Source organism: Eublepharis macularius, chromosome 9, assembly GCF_028583425.1.
Source record: "Eublepharis macularius isolate TG4126 chromosome 9, MPM_Emac_v1.0, whole genome shotgun sequence".
In the NCBI taxonomy this organism is placed as follows: Eukaryota; Metazoa; Chordata; class Lepidosauria; order Squamata; family Eublepharidae; genus Eublepharis; species Eublepharis macularius.
Window position 1 is genome coordinate 26,972,119 of NC_072798.1, and position 26,935 is coordinate 26,999,053.

Genomic DNA, 26,935 nt, shown 5'->3' on the forward strand with positions numbered 1-26,935 from the left:
CAAGCTGCTTGCAGGCAACACAAACTGTCTGCTGAACAACAGGCAAGCAGGGGCACAAGCTGAAATGGTGGATTCTTGAGCACCCTTAGCAATAAATATAAACAAATAGCCCAAAATGGGATGAGATGAAATGAGATAGAAGGGGGCTGTAGACAAGTAGAGGGAGTACATGCAATCATCACTGGATACCTCTAGGGTACCTGCAGCTTTTCACCGGTTTCACTGTAATTCCTTCTTCCCAGAGAACCCTGGAAATTGTAATTCCCATTGGGGCACTCTAGAGTCTTAATTGAGGCTCAATCTAGACATTGCAACTTTTAAAGAGTCAGGTCTGGGCCATGCAGGAGCTGTAGGGAACTGCCTTTTAAAGAGCTGCAAGGGCCTGAGTCTACCTGGAATACTGCACATGCAACTCTAAAATAGGGCAAATGATGTCCCTGGGGCTAATTTAGCTCAGGGAAATTGTATGGGAGGGACGTTCCCTCTACTTCCTCATCCTTTTTAGCTGGAATTGAACCTGGGACCTCCTGCAGGCAAAGCAGATGCTCTACCACTGAGCCATGCCTCTTCCCCACATTAACATGGTGGTGGTGGAAAATGCCATCAAGTCATAGCTGACTTATGGCAGCCCCTGTTGGGATTTTCACAGCAAGAGAGTAACAGAGATGGTTAGCCATTGCCTGCCTCTGCATAGCAATCATGGTCTTTCTTGGAGGTCTCCCACCCAACTGCTAACCAAGGCCAAACTTGCTTAGCTTTTGACAAGCTCAGACTTGCCTGGGCTATGGGCCACATATCCACCTATATAGTACTCACTAGTGGGCTTATTGCCTACAATAAAATGAATTGTATGAGGGCAAAAGCTGCTGTCATGATCTTGCACCTTCCCCGTGCATGTAAATTCTACCCCTTTCCAAACATCTGGAGATGGCTTAGAATATGGGGGGATGGTCCTCCACAGCTGCATCTCCTACCTGAGCTGCATTGAAATGGATGGGAGTTGCATGTGAGCACCACTCCTACTCATTTCCATAAGCCTTGCTAAGGAGATGCTCATGGTGCATTGTGGGGGCCCATGTTAAACAAATAGGAAGCTGGCACTCGAAAGAAAACAAAACAAAGAATCTAAAGGATGAACTGGAAACATCTGAGAGATGGGTCTACTCATTGCCCAAAGCTATAATATAAGCTACAGAGGAAACAGAGCTTGAATTTAATTATTTTACGCCCTGTTACAAGGACAAGTTTGAATAACGGTATATAACGCATGTTTCCTCACCACGGGATTCTAGATGGGAGCATATGAGATAATAGCCCACCAATGACTCATCTTGACAAATCCCTTGATATAATCAGATTCAATACTTGATTCAAATCCTTGTTATGCTGAGTAATAGAAGCTGGCAGGAAAATTTTAAAAAGCCTCAGTGGAGATAAAGATTGCATTTCATACAGCAGCATAAGGCAGATTTTTCCACTCTGCAGCCTTGAAAGGTGGGCTGCTCTTATGGTTGCCAGATGAGAAGAAAATAATGGGTCTGCTCATCTTTACAAAGAGCCAGTTTGGTGTAGTAGTTAAGAGTGGCAGGACTTTAATCCGGAGAACTGGGTTTGATTCCCACTCTTCCGCTTTAAGCCAGCTGGATGACTTTGGGTCAGTCACAGCTCTAGGAGCTCTCTCAGCCCCACCCACCTCACAGGATGATTGTCATGAGGATAGTAATATCATACTTTGTAAACCATTCTGAGTGGGCATTAAGTTGTCCTGAAGGGCAGTATATAAATCGAATGTTATTATTTATCTTTTAACAGTAGTTTTTGATTGATTGATTTAACTATGTATACCCTACTTTTCTCCCCAAATGGCTTACAACATTGTTTTCTCCTCCATTTTATCCTCACAACAATCCTGTGAAATAGGTTAAGCAGAATGTGTGAAATAGGTTAAGCAGAATGTGTGTACTGGAGCAAAGTCATCCAAGCAAGCTTCCATCACAGAGTAGGAATTTGAACCTGGCTCTCCAACCTAACCACTAGGTCAAGGGAAACCTAACCACCTTTAGGTCAAGGGAAACAGGTTTACCCTCACTTTATTACTGATTATAATTAGAGGCGAGCACAAACCGAAATATGAACCAAAGTTCATCACAAACCGGGCCAGTTCGTGGTTCGTAAACCAGTGGTTCGTGAGAGCTTATTTCTCATGAACCATGATGAATTTTACGAATTTGGTTCATATTTTGGTTCATCACTGCAGACAGTCTAGTGCTGATCAATCAGTTTCCTAGGCAACAGGGTGGGGGTGGAGGTGAGCTCTCTGCAGACCTTCTGCTGACCCGGAAGTGATATTTTCATGAGCCGAATGAACTGGTTTGTAAACCAGGGCAAGTTTGTGAAAGTTTTTGGTTTGTGGTTCATGAAACACAACGAACCATGGACCGCACGGTTCGGAATTTTCCCACTTCGTGCCTATCTCTAATTGTAATACTGGATTTGTTATATTTGTTTGGAAATTCGTGTTTTACTGTCTTAAACTAACAGAGAGTGAGCAGGCCAGCTTTCTGTACTAGTATTAGTGCTCAGCACCAGATATGTGGAACTTGTCCCCTAAAACACAAGTGGGCCTCACCTGTTCCTAGGAGTCCATTTTGTTTTTGTTCTGTTTTCCAGCAAAAGCTTTAAAAAGGATCAGTCTTGCTCCGCTCCAGCTATACATTAATCTCTTTCATCCCCAACCATGTTGAAATGGCTGTACCAGTGCAGAGACTTCAAGAAACCTATTTTGATCCACTGTTATATGGTAAGAGAGCCATCTCAGTTGTTTGATTGAATGATATATCCCACTTTCCCTCCTATGACACCACACAAAAATCAGCAAGAAATGAAGCTTCCCAAAACATGGAGATAAGCACTATTATCTACTGATGTCTGTACATCAAGCATTTGTTAAAAATTATAGCTATGGATGCTAGCTGACACACCGGCAATCCAAATTACCCTACATTATGTTTTTGGAATCCGATCTCCACATGTTGGTTCCATCCAGTTTCACACAAACGTCTTCAAAAGGTTGATTTCTTCACCAAATCAATTACCAAACTCAGGGGAGCTTCACAAAAGTCACACTTATTAGATCAAGGCACAGGGCTGGCTTCTCCACAAGTTCTGTTGAGTAAAATAGGCTTCACAAAGACTGCACAGGATTTTTAAAAAAACATATGGGACTATCAGGATCACCAATCTGAACACTGACAAGTAAGACTGCAGGAAACTGGATATGGGATAATACTTCATTGTAATGGGGTTTCCAGAATCCCATCAAGGGCAAGTTAGCATTGTCAGCAATCTGGAGTGCTGCTAGGGTCTGTATCAGTGGGTAAGGCAAGAATATATCACCAATCTATAAACTTCATAAAATGGGTCATGTCAATGAATAAGAAACTGGCAAAAGAGAGCAAATAAAAGCACAGATGGAATCAGATCTTTAAATAGATCAGATGGTACTTAAATGGCTGAAGAAGATCCATATTATGACAAGGAAGAACTGATCCATTCATGATTGATCTTGGTGCCAGCCCAATAGTGGAGACAGAGCAGCCTGTTGTTCGCTCCATCTATTGTTCACTCCACTACTACTGCCTGATATCACTGTAAAAACGACCGGTGGCCATTTTGCTCACTGAAGAAAAAAAGAAGGCAGTAAAGTACCTCTCATTGTGACTACAAGATGTTTAATAACTTCTTCATTTCCTCTAGCCAACAAAATGGCTGCCTAGAGTTTCCAGGGCAATGGTAGGGGCAACAAACGCAAAGTGGAAGATAAAATGGAGGGTCAAAAGAAAACACTGTGTGAGGGGATGAGCCAAAGAGATGATGTGAAGAATTACATAGCTGCCCAACAGGCAAAAAACTACAAGGGCATACCTGGCAACCATGAAAAGTTCAGTGAAGGTAGCTGAAATATTAGGAATGGATGGAGAGCTTAGGTGCGGTTTTAACCACACACACTTCTGTTGTCATTCAACAAAAACAGCACATGGGCTTGTAGCATATTGGATTTTTGCTAATGGTATGTCTTTGTAAACTTGCATTTCTTTACTCTATGATATTATTTACTGAAATGTCCTTGATACTGACTGTACTAATCTCACACTCTATAATCCACCTTAAGTCTCAGTAAGAAAGGAGGACTTTAAATGACATAAAATAATAAATAAAAATAATAAATAAACAAAAAAACTCTTCTGCCCCAAGAAAATTGTCCTCTAAAGACTGGCCATGGAGAAAGAACACAGAGAGGCAAGTACTGACAAAGTACTGACAGCACAAGTACTGACAAAGGAATGTGAATGGACAAAGACTCCATTACACGGTTAAGCAAGGGCGTCGCAGAATAAAAACATTTGTTTATATTTACACATTTTTCAAGCCAAAGCATTCTGTGGCCCCATACAATGATGGTTTAATTGGTTGGATGATGACATCACTTCCAGAAGGACATCAGTGCACCGCCCATGGGAGTGCTCCTGTGCCCCAAGAGGGAGTGATTCGGCCCATTGGGGGCCCAAATTGGCCTCAAATGAAGTGCAGGTATGCTCCTGTGGCTGGCACGACAAGGTCACTTCTGGAAGTAATGTCGCCGTGCCTGTTGGGAGCATGCACAGGGCGCGCATTCCTGAGGTGCCTGCTGGTGGCTTGCCACCTCCTGCCGACCACTGGTGGATCGGTGGGCAAGACGGCAAACCCTCAGGAGTTTGCCCACCATCAGCAGGCACCTGGAACCCCTATCTACAGGCTCTGTCCCTCTGGCAAGTCATCTGTCTGATCCATATCTTACAGCACAGGCCTCCCACTGAAAGGTTCTCAGGTAGGAGGACTAGGGGGGAAAGTTTCTGCCTGAGACACTGGGGAGCCATTGCCAGCCATAGGAGTAGGACTGCCAGGCCTCCTGCTGTGGTGGGAGGCCTCTTGCTGGTAGCTGTCCTTTCCCACTCCCACTTAGATCACTGGAGACAGAATGTTTTTTAAAACCTTGGTGTCATATGCACTGCTACAGTAAAACTGACAGCTAGTTTGGTGTAGTGGTTAAGTGCAGCAGAACTCTAATCTGGAGAGCCAGGTTTGATTCCTCATTCCTCCGCTTGAAACCAGCTGGGTGACCTTGGTTCTGTCGCAGCTCTCTCACAGAGTGCTCTCAGCCCCACTCGCCTCGCAGGGTGATTATTGTGGGGATAATAATAACATCCTTTGTAAACCACTCTGAGTGGGGATTAAGTTGTCCTGAAGGGTGGTATATAAATCAAATGTTGCTGTTGTTGTTATACAATATCTGATATTCCAGGTATATAAAACTGACACGATAGCATCCCATAAGTTCAGAGTTAGGGGGTTTTGTAGCAGTACCCAAGAACTTTTAATTTAAAAATTTTAAATATTATTTATAGCCTGCCTTTCTCAGAGAGACCCTAGGAGGATTCCACAGTGCATGTCAATATGATCAACAGCTAGGACATTCAATGAACAAATACAATATCATCAGCAACAGCTAGGGCATTCAGTGTTGCCCAACTGCACTTGGCACCAGACGTGGTATATTTTTTCTATATGTTATAGTGGAATTCACTGTTTTCTCCCTCTGATATTCATGTGAGTTGGTTTAGTCTATTGATGGAGTCCCTGCTGGGTTTTGTTTGTTAGTTAGAATTGTAGGTGGCATGAGCTCTTCTGTCCTGAAACCAGTTGCTCCCATACATGTATCTTCCTACCATAGAGTTTCTGGCAATTCCTAGAGCTACCCTAGATCACTTCTAGGTTATCCCCAGAAATGACACAGCAGAGCACATGACATCACACCCCTTGTCTCTGTTTCCAAACCTCCTGCTGGTTGTCAGGCAACTCTACAGAGGAGATAGCATTGGGCTATAAGGACCAATGGTCTACAGTTACTAACCTCTGGGTGGGGAGGCTAGACTACTCCTGGAATTACCTCCAGAGTACAGAGATCAGTTCCCATGGAGTAAATGCTAGCTTCAGAGGGTGGGCTTGCTGAAATCACATCCCTGCTGAGCTCCATCCCCAAACTCCACCCTCCCTAAGGACTGCCCCCAAATCAGCAAGAATTTTCCAAGCTGTAGTTGGCAACACTACAATGGTTTAACCTGCATGTTCATATGTCCATGCAAGGTATGCAGTTTTCATGCAGGGGAGATCTTTACTTGTCTGTCCGACTGTCTGTCTGATCACATTTTTATCCAGCTGTTCCTCCAAGGAACTCAGAGTGGCACACATGGCTCTCCCTCTCCTATCCCAATTTCCTTTTCCTGCACAATTATCAAAAGCACAGGGCCCCTATTCTCCTTTGCATGTTTATCCTATACATTTGTACTCCTCGAATCCCTTATTTGAATGATAGCTGTGTGTAAGCAAAGAGCTTAACATTTTCAGCCAAGTCCCTTTAAATCTGTGAGTAATTGGTAAAGCATTATACATAATAAAGCTCTGAAGCAGGTAGCATCACATCAAGATCATCTAGTAGTTAGCTTGGAAAGTTGGGAAACATATTTGAAACAAGACACGGCACTGAATCTGCTATGTATCTATTGCTATGCCATATGAGAGTCATTCCAAGAAGAGGGCAGCAAAGGGCATATACAGGGAATGTGAGGGAGATATTGGCCCCTTGAGGTGCTCAGTTTTTTTAATATGGAGTTTGAAATTCTGTCCAAGGATACACAAGCTGTTGGCAATCTTTTGTTTAACTCTGTTTCTTTGTTTAACTTCTCCCCAAATGGAAGACATAACTTCCTTTTCAGTCAGAATTCAGATTTGGCTATGGCACGGAAGCTGCCTCAGTCACCTTGTTAGATGATCTGCACCAGCTGAATGACAAGAGAAGTGTTGTGCCCTTTCTGGCCCTCTTGGACCCCCCAGCAGCACTTAATACCATTAACCCCAGGGCTTTACTGGGCTACATCTCAGAGATGGATCTGACAAGCTCTGCGCTTTGTTAGCAGCAGGCAGAATAAGCAGAGGATAGGAGTTTTGCTCTGCAGCAGGACACCTGGTCTCCCTAGATCAGATGGAGGAGCTTTCCTTTGGAAACTAGTCTTAACCAGGGCTTTTTTCTGGGAACTCAGGACCGCACAATGACGTCACTTTGGGTCAGCTGGAACAAGGGGGGAGTTTTTTAAAGTTTAAATTGGCCTTGGCAAAAATGGTCACATGGCTGGTGGCCCCGCCCCCTGATCTCCAGACAGAGGGGAGTTTAGATTGCCCTCTGTGCCCCTCTGTCTGGAGATCAGGGGGTGGGGCCACCAGCCATGTGACCATTTTCAAGAGGTGCAGGAAGTCCATTCCACCGCATTCCAGCTGAAAAAAAGCCCTGGTCTTAACCAAAGTTTAGATCTCTGGGCCCTGAGAGATCTAACAGCAGCGGTCCCTAATCTAAACCCAGCACTCTTAACAGAGTCCAACAACCACACTGTACTGGCTCTCTCTATAATATGCTCAATATATGTGGCCTACAAATACAGGCTTTACTCATTTGGTTCATTACCTTGAAGAAAAGAATGAACAAGCAAGTTGAACCTTGAGGGTAGACATTTGGCCTTCAGGCTCCATTTACAGTCAAGATTATAGACATAGTGAAGGAAAGCAGATTACCGTTTCTGCCTTATGGGAGTAAACCCAATTTGTCACATACTCTGGATCATTTCATTACTCTGGAACACAGAGTAAGTGTAACACTTGCATTCTCCATCTTCTCTGGGTCTGTGGCTCAAATGAGATATGCTGACATCACAGGTGGCCACTGAATCACTCCCTCCCATCATGCAATACACAGGCTCTTAGCCCAACCTTTGGGCAGTATGTTTCAAATTTGAAATTTGTGGAGCTTACTGAACAACTTGGTTCACATTGTAGCATCAACACTGTTGTCACTCTTTGCCATCCCATCAGTCCTTGTGTTTATTATCTGCAATGATTTTCTATTTTCTTCCAGATGGTTGGCAAAGATATCGAATAGCATTGGGTCAAGAATTGATGCCTGTGCGATGCTTCCGTTTAATGATCGTTTTCCTGTTAACAACTACATTTGGGAACCTACCACTTACCCAGTTTCTAATTCGAGTTGTGTTATTATTGATCTTTGTGCAGTGCCAGGTCCCCCCCTCCCAGTGCTCAATCAAATATCTTGCAGAAATCTTAAGCATATGAGATCAATAAGTGTGCTCTTATATAAAAACTAATCATTATCTGAACTTGGTTTAGCCCAAATAGCCACATTTTCATTCGTGGCATCCCTTTCATGAATTCTTACATCAGTGTCACTCTATGTAACCACATGAAGCTGGTTTATATTGAGTTATACCCTGAGTTTCTCAAGGTCAGTATATTCTGTGCTCTGATGGGCAGTAGTTTTTCAGGGACTCAGGTAATCTTTCACAGTACCTAATACCTAATTCTTTTAAGTGGAGATGCTGGGCCTGATCTTGGGATTTTCCACATGCAAAGAAGATGCTTTTTCACTGAGCCACGGCTTCTCTCCTACCAATTACCCATTGTTATGGCTGCAAAAAAGCTTTGGTGCCTTCTGACTGATTTTCATATAAGGGTTTATACTACCTAATAAGATCTTTGGGCAAGATTTTTTTACACATTAACTTCTGTGTTATAAATCCAGAGGAGTTAGCCGTGTTAGTCTGTAGTAGCAAAATCAAAAAGAGTCCAGTAGCACCTTTAAGACTAACCAACTTTATTGTAGCATAAGCTTTCGAGAATCACAGTTCTCTTCGTCAGATGCAAGTTCTCTGACGAAGAGAACTGTGATTCTCGAAAGCTTATGCTACAATAAAGTTGGTTAGTCTTATAGGTGCTACTGGACTCTTTTTGATTGTGTTATAAATGAGTCCCCAGACTGCTTCTCAGGCAGCCATTCCACTGGGTGTGTTAGAGAGAGAGAAATGAGACAGCACGGCCTGCAATTATCTGTGATGTGGCTCTCCCCTTCCCCCAGAGCAACTTCCGTCGGCAGCTATTCCAACATAACCAGCCTTACATGTAACAGTAAATGATGTGGCTTGTGCCAACCACGAAAGCAGCAACACCAGACCATTCACAGGTATGCAGAAAAAAATATAACTTTATGCATTATCCAAAAGAAAAAGAAGCATAAATTTAAAAGACTGATGAGGACTTAACATGTCCCTCGGACCACTGAGAACCTCTTGCATCCTGGAGGGCAATATTTGTGCATATATGGATTTCCTATATTTCCCCATACCTCACGATTCCTTAGGGGTCCCAGCTTCTTATATATATAATCTGAAAGGGAATTCCTCAATTTGCTTGGGTTCCTCTTCCCCTCCCTTTCTCTTTTCATGTGTATTACATTACAAGCATTTGTTTTGAATTGTAAATCACTTTAGACGCAGTAGCAGAAAGGTGGGAGGTAAATACACAAACTAGTACTCAGAGACAGACAGATATACTACACTTCTAAATCAAGTTGCTCCCGGGCAATTGGGAATAATGTGGACTGAAAGAAAATAGTTCATGAAGATCAATAAGGTCAAAAGTGTTTAAACTGAGAGCTGCTTCAGATGATCTATTTGTTGACCCTTGACCAAATAAACACTAATGATAGCAGGCTAGTCATGTAAGCAGTTTCACTGTTGGAACCAACGTGGTGCAGTAGTTAAGTAAACACTCAGATTCAGGCTGGAGAGATGTGGGTTCAAATCCCCGATCTGTGATTACGTTTACTGGTTGGCCTTGGGTCAGCCATGTTCCCTCTGAGCCTAAGCTACATCACAGAGAAAACAAATTTCTTTGTTCAAAAAACGTATCATGACACATCTATGCAGTGTTGAGCCCAGCTTCTAAAAGTCACCGTAAAGCCACCATGGAATTGCTTGCTGCATTTTGGCCTGCTGGTTTATCACTGTAATCACTTGTTGATCCAAGGGAGCACTGCTGCGAAGCAAGTGAACTGGGTACAAAAGTGTCTGTGATTATTCACAGGGGGAGTAAGAGCTAAGCTATAAGAGACATGAGGAGGAGAATGTGAAAGGAGTCGCAATGTTAGCCAGGAAGCTGAGTTTTAAAAGAGACCGGAAGGCTTTGTCAATTTCCCCTCTCTACAGAGACAGGGAGATGCGCTCAGAAGGTTTGTTTATTTCCTTTTTGCCTCCTAGAAGGGGAGGTGAAACTTGTCCGGGGTCAGCAGCCCAGCCCCCGGACTTGCTGACAGGCAGCGGCAGGGGGCAGCCAGGAGACAGCAGTACAACCGCTCTGTCTGGCAAACAGAGCCAGAACCTGCCTACTCCAGGGGGAAGGGGCGAAAGGCCAAAGCCTCAGAAGGCTGGAGGGAGCAGGGAGAAGCCAGCTAGTCCCACCCCCCAGGGGGAAGAGAGGGGGCTAAGCAGGCTAGAGGAAAAGGGCCAAGGCAGGGGGAATAGGGACACAGCAACAACCCAAACAGAGCCCTTACCTTCCAAGGAGGAGAAGCAGCCACTACAGCCCAGAGCCACCCCCTGGCTAGAGAACAGCAGCCTGGCTCAGGAGGTGCTAGGAGCCAAGCCCCTCCAGGTGGAGCTGCCACAGGCATTCTGGGGGAGGAGATGGGTAGCCCCGCCCAGCATCAGTGAACAGGCAGCACAGAAGCTGGCCAGGGCAGCTCCTCGCGAGCAAGGCCAGCCAGGCTCAGCAGCACATAAGCCGGCTGGGGCAGCTCCTCGTGAGCAAGGCCAGGCAGGCTCAGCAGCACAGAAGCCGGCTGGGGCAGCTCCTCGTGAGCAAGGCCAGGCAGGCTCAGCAGCACCGAAGCCGGCTGGGGCAGCTCCTCATGAGCAAGGCCAAGGAGACCTCAGCTGGGGATGGCTCGCATTCAATCCCACCCTGCCAGCAAGGCAAGGAAGCCAAGAAGGGATTAGTGGTAGGAGGGAAACACCTGAGGGAAGGCCCAGCTGGGCCAAGTCAGGAGATGGCACGAGCCTAGAAGGAGGGCGGGGCGGGGAAAGGAAGCCCTATATAAGGTGGCTAGGAAGAGCTCTGAGGTGGTGGGTGTGAGTGAGGAGTGAGAGCAGTAGGATGCAAGGGTGGAGGCTTGGAGGAGAGTGCTGGAAGGAGGAGATGAAGGAGGATGCAGGGGGTAAGCAGGCCAGGTTGAGCAGGCCAGCGAGTGGACTGAGAGGGAGTCTGGGTGAGGTATACCGCCCCTCCTTCCACAGAGCAGGGTCCTGCAGAATCCCTGGCCCCCCTGTGACGTCAGGTGCAGACCGCCCAGTGCCACGCCCAGCGGCAGTCGCAGCAAGCCCTGACAAAACTGACAGCGCCTTAGGGAGGCAAAGAGGAAATAAACAAACCCCCTGAGGAGTGATCTTTGCAGCCTCTGTAGAGAGGGGAAATTAACAGAGCCTTCCAATCTCTTTTAAAACTCAGCTTCCCGACTAATATTGCGACTCCCTTCACGTGCTCCTCCTCATGTAATTCATCTCTTGTAGCTTGGCTGTAAGAATGGCATCTCTCAGTGTTAACACATATTCAAAGAAAATACATAGGTGTGCTGTAACAGAGTACATCATGTGCACAGATTAGGGGTGCATGCACGCTCCCTTACTACAGCCCCACCAGCCCCCAAATTCCTCATCCACCCCTGTACAGTTCTAAATCTTCCTAAGGAAACTCTCTGCTGTGCTTTAGCAGAATTGTGGCACACCACAGAATTGTGGCACACCACAGAATTGTGGCTCATTCGAGCTCCATGTAAATGACTCCACAGATAGATTGTCTGATAATACATGACTTAGTGCAGTCAATCCACCAGTGTTTTAAACACAGATTCCCATTATTCATATCACCAGACTTGTGGAACAAGATAATTTTGAACATGCTTAAGAAAAATTTGTATATTCTAATCCAAATGATTTCAACATCTTGTGCAAAAGTGATACTCTAGTGCAGAGGTCCCCAGCATTTTTAAGCCTGTGGCACCTTTGGAAATCTGACAAAGGGTGGTGGGCACAACCACAAAATGGCTGCCAAAGGAGGCAAAGTCACCCACAAAATGGCTGTTGCAGGAGGTGGGGCCAACCACAAAACCAAGGAGTGAGGTTATGCATAACTCTGACTGTAGCTCTTCAACATTTCAGGCAGAAGCTCTGTTAAACAGGATGCTTTTTAAAATGAACATCAATTACTATATTTTCTTGCATACACATCAGTATACATATTAAGCTAGCTAAGAAACACTCATCTGGCAGTATCTCTCAAATCTCCAGTGGTCAATCAGAAGCTCTACTCGCCCCACTCACTTTCTCAAAACACTTGGCCGGCCCCAGGAAAGGTGTTGGTGGGCGCCATGGCAGCCACAGGCACCATGTGGGGACTCCTGCTCTACTGCACTGGCAGCAACATTTTACAGCTGAAGATCACAACAATGTTAGAGCAAGAGATCAATAAAGAGCCAGTGCAAGAGATCAATAAAGAGCCAGTGTTCGAAAGCCCATTTTTCATAAGTCAATAAATTATATAACTTAACATGATAACTGATGTGTTGATCAATAATCCATTATAATAATAATAATAATAACATTCGATTTATATACCGCCCTTCAGGACAACTTAATGTCCACTCAGAGCAGTTTACAAAGTGTTATTATTACCCCACAACAATCACCCTGTGAGGTGGGTGGGGCTGAGAGAGCTCCAGAGAACTGTGACTAGCCCAAGGTCACCCAGCTGGCTTCGTGGAGGAGTGGGGAATCAAACCCGGCTCTCCAGATTAGAGTCCTGTGCTCTTAACCACTACACCAAACTGGTTTCTGAAGCCCAAACACTAGCTGTTGTGTGAGTCATTTATTAGGTAGTGGCATGCACAAGGTCTAAAGCAATAAATATGCACTAGAACATCCTGTGTGATTGTTTTATGCCAGTGCACTGGCATCAATCTGTGCACTGTGCTTGCACTTGGACAACAGGCAACTGTTCACTTCTATTGTTTCCCTTTCTGTCTCTAAGAAATCCTTTATTCCCATAAAAATCTTTGCCCAGCAATCCCTTTACATACTGATTATTCTAGTATCCCGCCTACCCCTCCAATATACCTTAACTTAAACCTTTCTTTTCCTTTTTTAAAGACTTGTATTTGGTTCCATACAGAGCCACATTTGACTGTAGAACTGTAAATTGCAGACCTTTTCTCTAGTATAAAAGCAGTACGGTGCACATTGTGAATACTTTGTGGTGCACATCTTTTGACTCTGCCAGTGTTAAGTTACTGGCATTTTAAAATGTTACCGAAGAACTTTGGTTAATTGGGAGAAAAGAACCACATTTCAAAAATCAGCAGTCAAATACATAAGGGAATCACAGTGTCATCTGGTTCAATAATTTCACCATGAAGATAAAGATGGTATTCCTCTTTCTAACCAACGAATGGAAATTGGTTTCAACAATGTGTTATAATAAGAAACTGTCACCTTTATTCAAGATAATTTTTTAAAAAACTACAACCCTACACTTTTATCGAGTTGTTGCAATATGTAATCAATTAATTAAGCAACTAAGAGTGGTACAGTAAATTGATTAGACAATCTTTATCTGATTGACAGCTGTAGCTGAGAGCTAGGGTTGAATTATATGGGTAGGCTAATGTAAATTGTATCAGACTGATGATTAAGGACCACTTTGCACTTCAGTTCATTAAAAAAACTTCCTTCTCACAGGAACTTTCTATGGGAGTCATTACAATTATTTTAAAAATTACTATCCCCCCCTTTCCACCCCAATTGGGGCTCCGTGTTTGTGCTCCTAAATCACAAAGTTGCCAACAATTTAAAGGACTGAGGGTTTTATTAAAAAGTGAAACATCCAGTCAACAAATACAGTTCCATCCCATTGCTAGACTGCAATCCTATCTACATTTACTTGGCAGAAGTTTCCATTGAAATCAGTGGAATTTTCTTTTAAGTAAACACACACAGACTCAGGCTAAACAGCTCTCATTGGGTTCCTAGCCCCACTGACTTAAAAATGGCTTTAAAACCCACCAAACTGTTACAGCTTTCATACAAAGTTTAGGTAACTGCATTTCGTGAGATTACTGATACGAAGGACCTCTTAGAAGTTTAGCAGTAAAACAGTTTTCAGTTTGTAGCATAAGTGTGTCCCTTTATGAGCGGATAGTTCCCGGTTCAAATCACAAAGTTGCACTTACCAGACAGCCTTAGGCTTCTTATTCTCAGCCTCAGTCTTCCTATCTGCTTGATGGGGATAATATCAACCTACCTTAGCTGACATGGCAAGAATTATTGGGAAGTAAGCTGCTTTAAGCCCTTAGGGAAAGTGTTGTATAGCATTGTTTGTTGAAGCACCAGATTTCAGACAAGTTGGTGCTGATTTACCCTAAGGGAACAGCAGGATGAGATTATATTCTCTGGTACTTTGAAACCAGCAAGACAAAAAAAAAAAGGGATGCAGAGAAACAAATCCCCCCTTACCTCCCATGAGGAAGAGAAGTCCTGCCACATACTGCATAAGGCCTCGATCCCAGCAGCAGCCCAGCACCCCGATGATCCACCCAAAGAGGATGATGGCTACAGCCATGCCCATGAAACCAGCTGTCATTCTGCGTAAGTCTGTAAGAAGAAAGACAGAACAGGATGCACATTCTGGGTTAGTGTAAAGATTCCAGTTTGCTTGGCACGTGGACAATCTACAGAATGGAAAATTCGCACATTCTGATGGTCATACACCAATGTATGGTCAATGTATGGTCACTGAATAAGAAGTACAAAATCAGACTGGGTGTTTCCCCAAGTTCTGTTAAACCGAGATCTTCAGCAGAGGGGTAAAATTAGAAGGGCAGCTGTTATTCAGCAACAAAAAATGCCAACTTGATTGCTTCTAGAAATAGAAACTGATTCACTGAGATAATTCTCCAGCTGCAAACCTTTTAGCATGTCAACCCCATCTCAGAATCCTCAGCAGGGAGCTGGAGACATGACCTCGAAGCCGAAGATCCCCGTTGGACACATTTTCCTCTGTATTCAACATGATTATTAATTTTAATCCCTAGGTACCTCTTTTGTCGGAGACAATCAGAACTAGCTTTGCTACCACGAAGCATGCCTCGTGAGAGTTTGGGTTTGGGTTGACCTGTAGGCTAACTATCCTATAGCAAAAGATCCTAGGCATTTTAGGGTGCTTGTGGTCGATACTATTTCTGAATCTTTCAACATGATGAGTTTATTTTTCATGATCCCTTTCACTGGTATACTTTAAATTCCACATATTATTTATTTGTTTGCAAAATTTCTATCCCATCTTTCAGCCCAAATAGGACTGCCACAATGGCTAATAATTAAATGCAGAACATTATCAAACTCATTTAAAACCCCAAATAAAACATGTAACTAAAATATAGGGCACGAAGGAGAAGTCATGAAGGGAATGCGAAGTGAAATAAAGTCTTTACCCACTGGTGGAAGACAGTGATGGAAGGGGACAGATGATTGCGGGTGTGGGGGCGGTTCTACATTTTTGGTACCTCATAAAATATGGGGTTTTCTTTATTATATGCAAGGAAAAAATGAACACTGTCTTAGCAAAGAGGGAGTTTTAACTATCATCAGGTAGCCTCTTCTGAGCGACAGAATGTCCATAGGCTTGCAAAAAATGGAAGTGAGTAGCCACGTTGATCCATAATAAATTCCAAACCCCAAATCCATGTAATAGCTTTTAGTAAGACCAATCAAAATAACAATACATTGTGCAAGTTTTCAAGTTCCCCAGAACTCTTCACCAGACTGATATTAAAAACAAAAGAGTGTGGTTAAAGAAAAACACATTTTTTAGGTCATGTATTTTATGCCTGTTTGCCTGAATCCTATAGGATGGTGGTGGGGTGTTTATTGGACCTCAGTGGGCACAGCATGTGGCTACCTGATGCCCCTGGTCATCTGAACATCTCTCATTTGTCTGATTTGTCTGCCTGGCATTTCTCCCCTGTTACAACCTGCACAGATATGGCAGTGCCAAGGATAAGTCTATTCAGAGTGATTCTTCCAATGGGGAAATTATTATGTGCACAGCAGCACATCGCTGAATCAGCACTCTACAGCTATCTAAGAAGAAGGAGGTCAGAGAAGAGAAGACTGCGGCTGTTAACACTGCCTTGGAGCTGGGACAATGGCAGGTCATCTAGCCCAACAAATCTCAGTTTCAATGCAATTTGATCAGCACTTCTCATTTCCAGTTGAAGACAGCCATCTGGGTGGCAACCAAAGCCTGGGAAATGGACCTCTGTCCCCATAGGAATGCAGATGCACAGCAAGTCTGTGCCATGATCCAGCCACTCATATGGCAGCTTTCAAATGGGAACAGGAAGTGAATGTCTCTTGGTTCAGTTCAGCCTTCTGCTATCAGACAGGGTATTTCATACCCTCAAACCATCAACAACAAATGTAGTGATAGAATTTATAATTTAGAGACATTCCTTTATATACCTACACAGAAGAGGATTCAGCAATCCTTGGTCCGCTTGGCAAACTGTGAAGCCTTCTTCCAGTCTAAGTGGAGGAAGTGGAGAAAGACTCCTTAGGCAGGAGGAAGGCTTGAAACTTTGCTGAGCTGAATAGTAGAATACAAGCTGGTATTTTAGGGAAGCTAGTATGCTGTTACTGTTTGGGTTGTGCACTATGTGTTCTGCCATCTTTTAGACATTGTATTATATATTTATTGATGTTTTTATCTGGCTTTAAATTAATTCTTTTATATATTTTATATATGTTGTATTCCACTCCGAGCCCATTTGCAGGGAGAGCAGATGATGATGATGATGATGATGATGATGATGATGATGATGATGAAGAAGAAGAAGAAGAAGAAGAAGAAGAAGAATCTCATTCAGGAAGCCCTGACCAGCTCCTACAAAATCTAAGAATAGTGAGAATAGTGATCCTTGGAGTAGTGAAATCCACGACTCAGTAAATATGCCTGTGTGCTACTACAACCTTTGGTACTTATAAGAGAGAATGGTTACCAAGGGTTTTTTGTACATTCCCTAGCCACTAAGACTTTGACAGTGCCTTGTCTGCTTAGTTGCAATCAGAGACGTGACCAGAACCAAAAAGAGATCCCCCAAAGGAATCACGCAAAACATGGCCTGCTTTTCTTTAGATAGGCATTGGTCTTGCATGCATATCTGTACATTTATGGGTGGGGCCAGGATTCAGGGATAGTGCACGTGTGTTGCACGTGCGTTGCTCAGAGAAGGTCCCAGGTTTATTCCCAGGCATCTCCAGTGAAAGGGTAGCAGGAGGTGGGGAAGTCCTCTCTGTGCTTATGACATCAGAGTAGACACTGGGGTGGGTCCTACCCCTATCCTGAGCAAAGTTTATTAATTTTTAAATGTATTTATTTATACCACACATTTCGTTTTGGCTCAGCTTAGAAGCCTTCCTCCAATCTAAGGAGCCTTCCTACAAATTAAATGGCACTTTGGAGGACAAGCCACTGATGTCGGAGGAAGGCTCTGTAGGCTGCAATAAGGCTACTTGGAGGGTGGTTGGATTCTGACTCAGTATAAGGCAGCTGCCTGTTTTTCATCCCAAGACATGTTAACAGGGGAGCCGTTAAAGTTACCAACACCCATTGTGTCAAAAGCAAATCACTGTCCACATATGCCCACTTGCTCTCCTTTAATTAAAGGACTGCAGATATATACACACAGACATGAATATATACATCTGGTGTCATCAGCATACAAGTACTTCACAGGGTACACAGAAAATCAGGTCTCTGACCCGAACACCTTACAATGAAAAAGTTGATATATGGGGTACAACAAAGGGAGAGGAAAAGTGGAGGAGAAGACAAACAGGCAAATATTCAAAACTGATGTTCTTGGTGTGTCCTTCTTCCTCCCAGCAGAATATTATGCCGGACCAACATGAAAATAATCATATAAAGCGTTCAGGGTAGTTAGTTTGATGAATGGGCTGCTAAGGAAAAAGCTAAAGATGGAAAGATGCAATCTCCATGTTATCACCAGGCTCTGCTCAAACCTCCTGCAGACTTTGGCATTAAACACTTTAATTTAAGCATTTCCAACTGTATATTGTTATTCTAATTTTCTCTTTTTTGTTGAAGATCATTTAATATAGGGCAGGTAGCCCACAGGAATAGAAAAAAGGAGGGGAAGGCATAGAAAGATATTAACTACAGGAAGAAAGTGATCTTTTTTCATAGTTTTTATTTTATTTTGAAGTTTACTCTTCTATTAACATTTAAATCGAAAGCCCTGGCTTCCAAGCTCCATGCAAGAAATCTGCATTTAAATCAATGCCATTGAAAAGTGAAAGGAAATGTACAGCAATATGGAAGCCATCTCCATTTGCTTTGAAAAGGACTTCTCCTATAAATGATTGGATTTTTTTGTTCATAAAAGAGAGATGAAATTAGAAGTATATTAAAATCAATGTGGAATAATGTTTAAGGAAGGAAAGTACAGGAGATCATTTAATTGCCAAGGTCTCACGTGTTGATATTTGAAGATGGGAGTATCCAGGGAATGAGGTCTTTTATATTCCTCTAAAGAATGCAACGCTGTGTGTTAAACTAGAACTGAATAGTGTTTTCCTGCCCATGGTCTCGGATTTTCTTTGTTACTACAGTAAGAACATCAGAAAAGCCCTGTTAGATCAGGCCAATACTGGACCGCAGTGGTTAACCAAGACGTCCTGGAATGCAAACAGTGTCACAGAGGTAAGTCTCCACCTGTTGTAGCCCTCAGTAACTGATATTCAGAAGCACATTGTCTCTGAAAACTGACGACCTATTTTGCACGAATGTGTCTAATAGTGCAATCCTAAGCACAGTTACTCCAGCCTAAGTCCATTGAAATCATTCAGTCTAAGCCCACTGAAACTCTGCTTACGATTGCACAGTCAATCCCCCTTTGCAGCCATTTAAGTAAGGGGCAATCACTAAATCCTGTGACAGTGAACTCCACAAGATAATCAGGACTTTATATGAAGAAACTCTTTTGTTTGTCCTGAATCTACTGTCCATCGGCTCCACTGAGCCCCTGCCCCCTCCAAGTTCCGAGGATGGAAAAGGAAGAAAAAGTTCTCTATCTTCTTTCTCCCCATCAGTGGTTTTTATTTATAAATTTGTACCTATACCACTGAATTTATCACTTATTATCTATGGATGGATTTAGACAACAATTTGTCAATGGGTAATTTAAAACAGTAGGCCCCTATGGGCAAAAAATTTAATTTATTGGATTTCTTGCCCGCCCGCCCCAAAAGTGGGCTTAGGATGGGTCACACAACAAAGACGTTTTACTACTCTTCTGTTTTGCAGGATTTCTTATTGGACATGAATGTTTGTTAAAATTCTTCTCACAGTACTGGTGGATGCTACAGTTTTGTATTAATGGCATTAAGTTAATAAGAAATTGTGTGTATTTAGAGCAGTTATGATATACTACTATTTCAGACTAGAGATGGGCACGAACCGAAAAAATGACAGTTTGTTGCGGATCATGGTTTGTAGCATTTCACGAACCATGAACCACAAACTGGCATGAAATTGCCCAGTTTGCAAACCAATTCATTTGGTTCGTGAAAGCATCACTTCTGGGTCAGCAGAAGGGCTGCAGAAAGCCCATCCCCCTGAATGATTGGTGCCAGGCTGATTGATTGGTGCCAGGCTGTCTGCAGTGACAAACCAAAATACCAGCCAAACAAACCGCAATAAAAATAGTGGTTCATCACGGTTCGTTAAAAATAAGATCCCATGAACCGCTGGTTTGCGAACCATGAACTGCCCCAGTTCGTGATGAACTTTGATTCGTATTTCGGTTCGTGCCCATCTCTATTGCAGACCACATATGGTTATTTTTCAGGAGCATCTATATCTCTGATCAGTCATAGGCTCTACATATTCAGTGTTTACACATGAGCAGGCCTATGTCTTGTGTGTACATGACAAAGACACAAATCTTACTAAGCAGGAATGTAAAAAAAATATCAAATTTCTTAACAAAGAAATGGGGAAAGGATGATTGCCCTTTGCCACTAACATTATAACAGCACTAAACTTCTTAGTAAATATTAGGGGGTGGGGGATCTCTCTTAAATGCTCTTAAAATGAACTCACAACTCAGAATGGACCCTTGCATGTTAATGAATCTTGTACACCCTCCAAAATCTGAAATAACAATACCTCTTATCTCTTTCAGGTTATTAGGGTAGTGAAATGTCATTTGTCTGAGGCCATTTTGGTTACTGATCTACACAGTCGTAAGAGTTGGAATCCTAAGTGGAGAGTTTGAAACATAAAACCCTCTTATGAGGACTTGTGAGAATGAAGAAGTGATTGAGTCAACAGGCCAGGCTTCTTTCAGGACTAAACTGTCCTCCATCTTGTATGGGTCTCCTGATATTTGACTCTTTCCTCTCTTAGGGAACTTTCTGATCGGCTGTACACATGATCCACCTGCTGTTTCCTCACCAGCATGACAGGCTTTGATTACTTAAATTTCCTTCTCTTCTATGGCTAAAAAGGGAAGGACAATGGAGGAGTTCCTGCTTCCTTTGAGAGGCGCCATTTCACACCTGTATTTTTTCAGCACTCTGCCTTAGAATTCCCTGAGACGTTTTGTGTTCTGAACAATGAAACTGTCTCCTATGAAAACAATACAGGGTTAACAAAAGGCCACTGGTGTGTGGCATTCGCTCTAATTCCACCACACAATGGGCTTCATCTCCATTGGAAAATCCCCCAGGGCAATCTATGTATTAATAGTCATTTCCTTTCCCCAGCCCCTGCTGTCTGGTTTTTCAATATCGTTCTTATGAAAAAAAGATACATACACTTCGTCGCCAAGCATTGAATTTCCTGCAACCTAGAGGCTTTGAATGCCATTTTAGGAAATAGATCCAGGGGAATGGGATGCCCCAGGGGAACTAGTAATGGACTCTGGTGTCTTCCACCTCTAGGTCAGTGATTAGAATGTAGGTCAGATTGAATGCTGAGAGCTGAGGACAACACACACTCTAATGTCTTTACCTCTGGGATCACTGTAGAACTATTAATTTAACAATAGCCTAAACCAGACTTGGACAGACTGTAAAAGGAGGTACTGTACAGAAAACAGTGACTGTGGTACCTTAAGGACAGGACAAGACGATGCAAGAGAAACAGAGTGGATAAAATGGAGAAGAGAATTATATGAACCAGTATGGGTTCCCATTGGAGAGAAAAGCAGGGTATAAATGAAGTGAATAAGTACATATGTATTATTTATTTATGTTATTTAGAGTCTGCCTTTCTCACTGAGACGAAAAGATTACACAGAGTTATCATTGTGCTGTGCATTTTGGCACCTACGAATATAAGACAAGCTATGTTGGATCAGGTCAATGGCCCATCCAGTCCAACACTCTTGTGTCACACAGTGGCCAAAAAACCAGGTGTCATCAGGAGGTCTGCCAGTGGGGAAGGGACACTAGAAGCCCTCCCACTGATTGCCCCCCCCCCAAACACCAAGAATACAGAGCATCACTGCCCTAGACAGAGAGTTCCATCTATACCTTGTGGCTAATAGCCACTGATGGACCTTTGCTCCATATGTTTATCCAATCCCCTCTTGAAGCTGTCTATGCTTGAAGCTGCCACCACCTCGGCCTCACAGGCAGGGGGCCAGGGAGAATGGTGCTCTTGACATGTGGGGAATCAGCCCTTTAGAGACTAGCCAGTGTTTATTTTGTTGTTGCCATTTGGTGGGATGAATGGTGATATGGGCTTTTGCAAGCAACACCACCTTACTTCATCCAAAGCTATCTGAATGTTGTTATGCACATCCCATTTCTTCAAGTGGCAAGAAGTTCTAAAGGCAGCACTAGAACGGCTGATTCCCTTTGGAGGAGATAGAGGCCTGGAGAAAAATGTCCTGTCCCTTTAATAGAGGCTTAATCTGTAGCAGTTGTCAACAGAAGCTTTTCTTAGTCAGAGCTAAATCACATCACCTGGTAAATAAACATCTGTTAAAGGGGCAGGACACTTTTTTCTCCAGGTGTGCTGGCAACCATACCTCTACCAAGCCTTTCTGGCTAGCCTGCCTCATCAAGGTTCTGTTTGTATCCCTTCTGATGCCCAGAATATCTGATTTGCTCCATGTGCCCTCCAAAGTTCCAGTCCAGTTTGGGCTGCCTTGTTCCCTTATGATATGATCTGTTGCTCAGGAAACATGGCAGCCAGGCATGAGGTTGCTGTGACTTCTGGAGGCAGCTACGAGATGGGGAAGATGATAATTGTTCAAAAGTACAAGACGCAGGATGCCATCACCCCGATTTAACAAACATAACATTACTGCATTTGACCACTACAATAGGAAAAGTTGTGTGATGGATCCTTGCCCCAAGCAACACATGTAGAAGGAGTTTGTGATGGTGTAATGGAAAGACACATGTGCATGCCTCATTCCTCCTTCCTGGAAAAACTGGCTATATAAAGGAACAGGAGAACACAAGAAAACGATTATGGTGTAGAGTCAAGTTTACGAAGACTGCCTCTCCCAGGTAGCATGGCTGCTGACTCTCTGGCTCAGGACACTAAATGCAAAACCACCCTCACTGCATGGAGGCAGCCTGGCATTTGTATTCTCATAAGCACAAAAACTGTCTAACTTTGACTTGAATTGTGGCACACTTGTCAAAAAGATTGAACACCACTCATACGAGGATTTTTGCGACCACAGTAAGGAAGCTAGGCTGTTCCTTCCTCATACTTCCAGATTGACCACCCCTTCAGAAACACATCTAGATCTCATATTTTAAAATCAGTCTCCATCCATGAAATTCAGAGTGCTGGTATACGGTTCCTCCATCCTGTATCTTATTCTCACAACACACCTCTGAGCTAGGTTAGGCTGAAAGCACAGTATTTTTCCTGGGGATGTTCCCAGGTCCTGGTGACAGATATGCTCTGGGAGTTGTGCGTTCATAACTCAGTTCCCAGGAGTGCAGGGATCCAGTTTATAGTTCTCTCATCAGTTGTTCTTTAATTGCCCAAAGCTGCAAAATTGAGTTGTTTTTATTGCAGACTCCATGCACCAAGAACGGTAGCATCTGCCACTTTTCTCGTTTCCCTTAATGCAGGTAAACAGACCGTCCCGATTTCCAGTATCCTGATTAAGATGGGAAATTACCAATTTGATCCTCTTTCTGCTTTCTGTACATCAATCTCTTCCTGGAGTGCCATCTCGTCTCCCTTTCTGAATGCCTTGATGCAGGATTACAGGAAGGAATTGCACTCATCTCTGCTATACCATCTTTCATTCCAGGCTGGATTGATACGATGCAAATGGCAGTCTTCTCTGAATGTATAGGTTTCAAGAAATGAAATGCACAGGGAGAAACAGGAGCCAGGGAAATGGATTTCCCTTTGCCCTCCACTACTCTCCATCTCCAAAACCCAATCATTTCCAGGTTAATAAACCTGCTGAGTACTGTGTGGTGCTAACCTTTTGCAATCAATGCCAGTGCCATTTTGATAGACCCAAATACGGGGCTGCCAGAAAGCAGAAGGAATAGAAAATTGTAACTTGGTAAATGCTAGGATGACAGCCAATTCAGTAACAGGGGGAGGGAGTCAGGGGAAAGACAGCCACCTAAAAGCAATGGGGGTGGAGGGAATCCCTGCACAGATGTTGCAGACAGTGAACACGAAAAATGAGCCCCAGCAAATGCAGGCTTAGGAAGAAAACCGTAGGCTGCCAGCTAATCTAGCCTGAGATACCCTCTCCTTGTTTATAGTTGTAGGAGGCTGGCAACTCTGCCTGTGAAAAATAAGCTGCAGCTCTGGTGGTACCTGAAAGAGCAACAGAATTTTATTCTAGTGCAAACTTCTCTTCTCTTTATCAGTTGCACAAGGTGGGTCCTTGCTCGGTGCGCACACAAACACACACACACACATACTTGTTCTCTAAAATTTTAAATGATTATATCACAACCTAAAATTTTTGCTATTCCATGGCCCTTTGGCCTGCTCTTTCCAACTATGCTTTTTGGGGAGGGGCTGTGACTCAGGGGTAGAGCATCTGCTTTGCACGCAGAAGGTCCTGTTTCAATCTTTGGCATCTCCAGTTTAAAGGATCGGGTAGGAGCTGATGTGAAAGATCTCAAATCGAGACCCCAGAGAGCTGCTGCCAATGCTGACCTTGAGGGACTGATGGTCTGATTCAGTATAAAGTAGCTTCACGCCTTTGTGTGTGTGTGTTCATAACCTTTCATACATACATACATATCCCATATGTAATGCATTCTAGAACAAAAATAATTTCATTCATTCATTTATGTCATTTATAGTTCGCCTTTTTCACTAAGACTCAAGGCAGATTACATAGTGTGAGATTAGTACAATCAGTGGCAAGGACAAGGGTAGGTATTTCCATACAGTGTCAAGAACATTTCTATAAACAATGTCATAGGGTAAATGAATACAAGTTTACACAGACATAGCATTAGCAAGGATCCAATATGGGGCTGAAGAATTGCTGATACAAAACATAATCAGTTCTAGGACTGACATCAGACATCATGAAGCACAAGTAGTATATAGGAGTACGTATTTAAAGCAGCAGATAATGTATAAGGCAACATAATGGTGAAGTCTATGGTTCCTAATCCTAACTCATTAGCAAAACATCTGAGACCCCCTCCCTACAATACCGCCCTCCTGTCTGAGTAAAAAGCCTTTCTGAATAATTTGGTTTTGCATCATTTGCAGAAAGCCAAGAGCGTGGGGGCTCTCCTGACCTCCTCAAGCAGGCCGTTTCACAGGGTAGGGGTCACCACAGAAAAAGCCCATTTATGGGCTGCTGTTGATTTCGCCCATGTGCAGGCTGGCACCTGCAAGAGACCCTGTTCAGATGAGCGAATCTGCCATGGAGGGACATAGGGAGGGAGGCGGTCCTGTAGGTATGTTGGGCCAAGGCCATGAAGGGCTTTGTATGTAATAACCAATATCTTGAATTGAGCACGGTAACTGATCGGTAGCCAATGGAGTGACTCTAGGATGGGAGTGATGTTCAAGCTCCTGCTCGCTCCTGCTAACAGTCGAGCTGCAGCATTCTGCACCAATTGGAGCCTCCTAGTTAACTTAGGGCCAAGCTACAAGTGACAAATGACACTTGAACAGCAAGTGGATTGAGTGGAGGGCAAGTGAACAGAGAGAAATACACTTGCCGTTCAAGTGTCATTCGTCACTTGTAGTTTGGCCCTTAGATGGGAGACGGAGATCAATGTATAATGCATTGCAATAGTCAAGTTTTGATGTTACCATAGCATGGATCCAGGTGGCCAGGTCGGCTGTGTCGAGAGAAAAAGCCATCTTCCAGGCTAGAGTGAGATTGTAGAAAGCATATTTTGCAGCTGCTTTAACTTGTTTTTCTAATAGTAGCGCTGAATTCAGTATAACCCCTAGGTTCTCCAAGGGTCAGACAAACTATATCGAAAGCGGGGGGGGGGGGTTCAATGTCTTTCAAGATCTCTGACTTCCCAACAAGCATCACTTCTGTCTTGTCTAGGTTCAGTTTCAATTTGTTATTTTTCAGCCATTTCACTATGGTTGTCAGGCAGTGATCTTTCTTCTGCATTCGGTGGGAACCTGGATAGCGAGATATAGTGTTGGGTGTCGTCTGCATATTGATGACATCCAACTCCATAGGTGCAAATGACTTCTCCTAAAGGTTTTACATAGAGGTTAAATAACATGGGAGCTAAGATAAATTACATTTGTGGACACAAAAATTGGATCTAAAGTGTCACATGCTTCTAAGGAGACAAGGACTAGATTCATTTCTGCATGGCCAGGTGTTACCACTAGGAGGAGACCTCACCAAAACCTTGCACCAATTCCATACAAGACTGCCAAATTGAGGCAAGGTTGCCAACTCCGGCTTGAGAAGTTCCTGGTGATTTGGAGGTGGTGCTAGAGGAAGGTAGAGTTTGGGGAGGGAACTCCACGGGGATATAATGCCTTACAGTCCTCTCTCCAAAACTGCAGCTTTTTCCAGGGAAGGGGAACTGATCTCTGGAGAAGTCCGGGAGAATTCTCTAGGCTCCATTTTGAGCCTGGCAAACAGAGACTAATTGTCAGGAAATCATGTAACAGGAAAGGGAGATCCACCCCCCCACACCACCACTGCCACTACGGTTTTGGCTAGCATTTCAAGATCATTTATCTGAGCCAAACTCTTTCTATGCATGCACAGAATTTTCCCGCTACTACTTCAAGATCAGTTACGGCAACTTTGAGACCTTTATCCAATGATCTCTGAATAACACCTGTTAAGATCCTCCAGCTCAGACCAGACTTTAAAATGAAATTAGATCTCTACAGCCAAGTATTCCACGGGTTGTTTAAACCCATTATCTAAATTCTAGTCTTCCTCATCTTTGTAGATCTTGAAGGTTCTCTTACAGATTCCTCATATTTGTTGAGCAATGACATGGGATAGTGAAGCAGACACCAAATGGGATTTTGCCTTCCAGATTCACACGGTCCTTTTCTCCTTGCAAATGGGGTGCACAGGCAGAATCAATGTCTGCCTTCTTCTCTGCACTGTTTTTTCTTTCTTAAAGCATCATACGAAGGTGCTATTTGCTCTGTTTGCAAACTCACATTGCTTATGTGGCTGTACATCAGTTTTGCAACAGAACCGATAGCTTTAAGGTGGGAAAAACAGTGTGTGTGGGGGGTGGGGGGTGAAGGCAGCTGCCATGTCTGCCTGTATACTGCAGTCACAAGGATAAAGGGGCACACATAAGTCTGGGAGGCACAAAGCTCCCATTAAATGTCTGTTTCAAAGTCCTTCAAAGTTCTTGTGTTGTCACTCAACAACAGAGTTACCAGCAACAAA

The 26,935-nt window shown here is 43.5% G+C and overlaps 1 protein-coding gene across 1 annotated transcript in view; it reads right to left on the reverse strand.

Moving 5' to 3' along the window:
* TMEM178B (transmembrane protein 178B) overlaps positions 1-26,935 on the reverse strand; it is a 343,780-nt gene that overhangs the window by 32,496 nt on the left and 284,349 nt on the right. Inside the window, exon 3 of the mRNA XM_054989269.1 lies at positions 14,502-14,639. Within this exon, the coding sequence (XP_054845244.1) occupies positions 14,502-14,639 (138 nt within the window). The remainder of the gene's footprint in view (positions 1-14,501; positions 14,640-26,935) is intronic.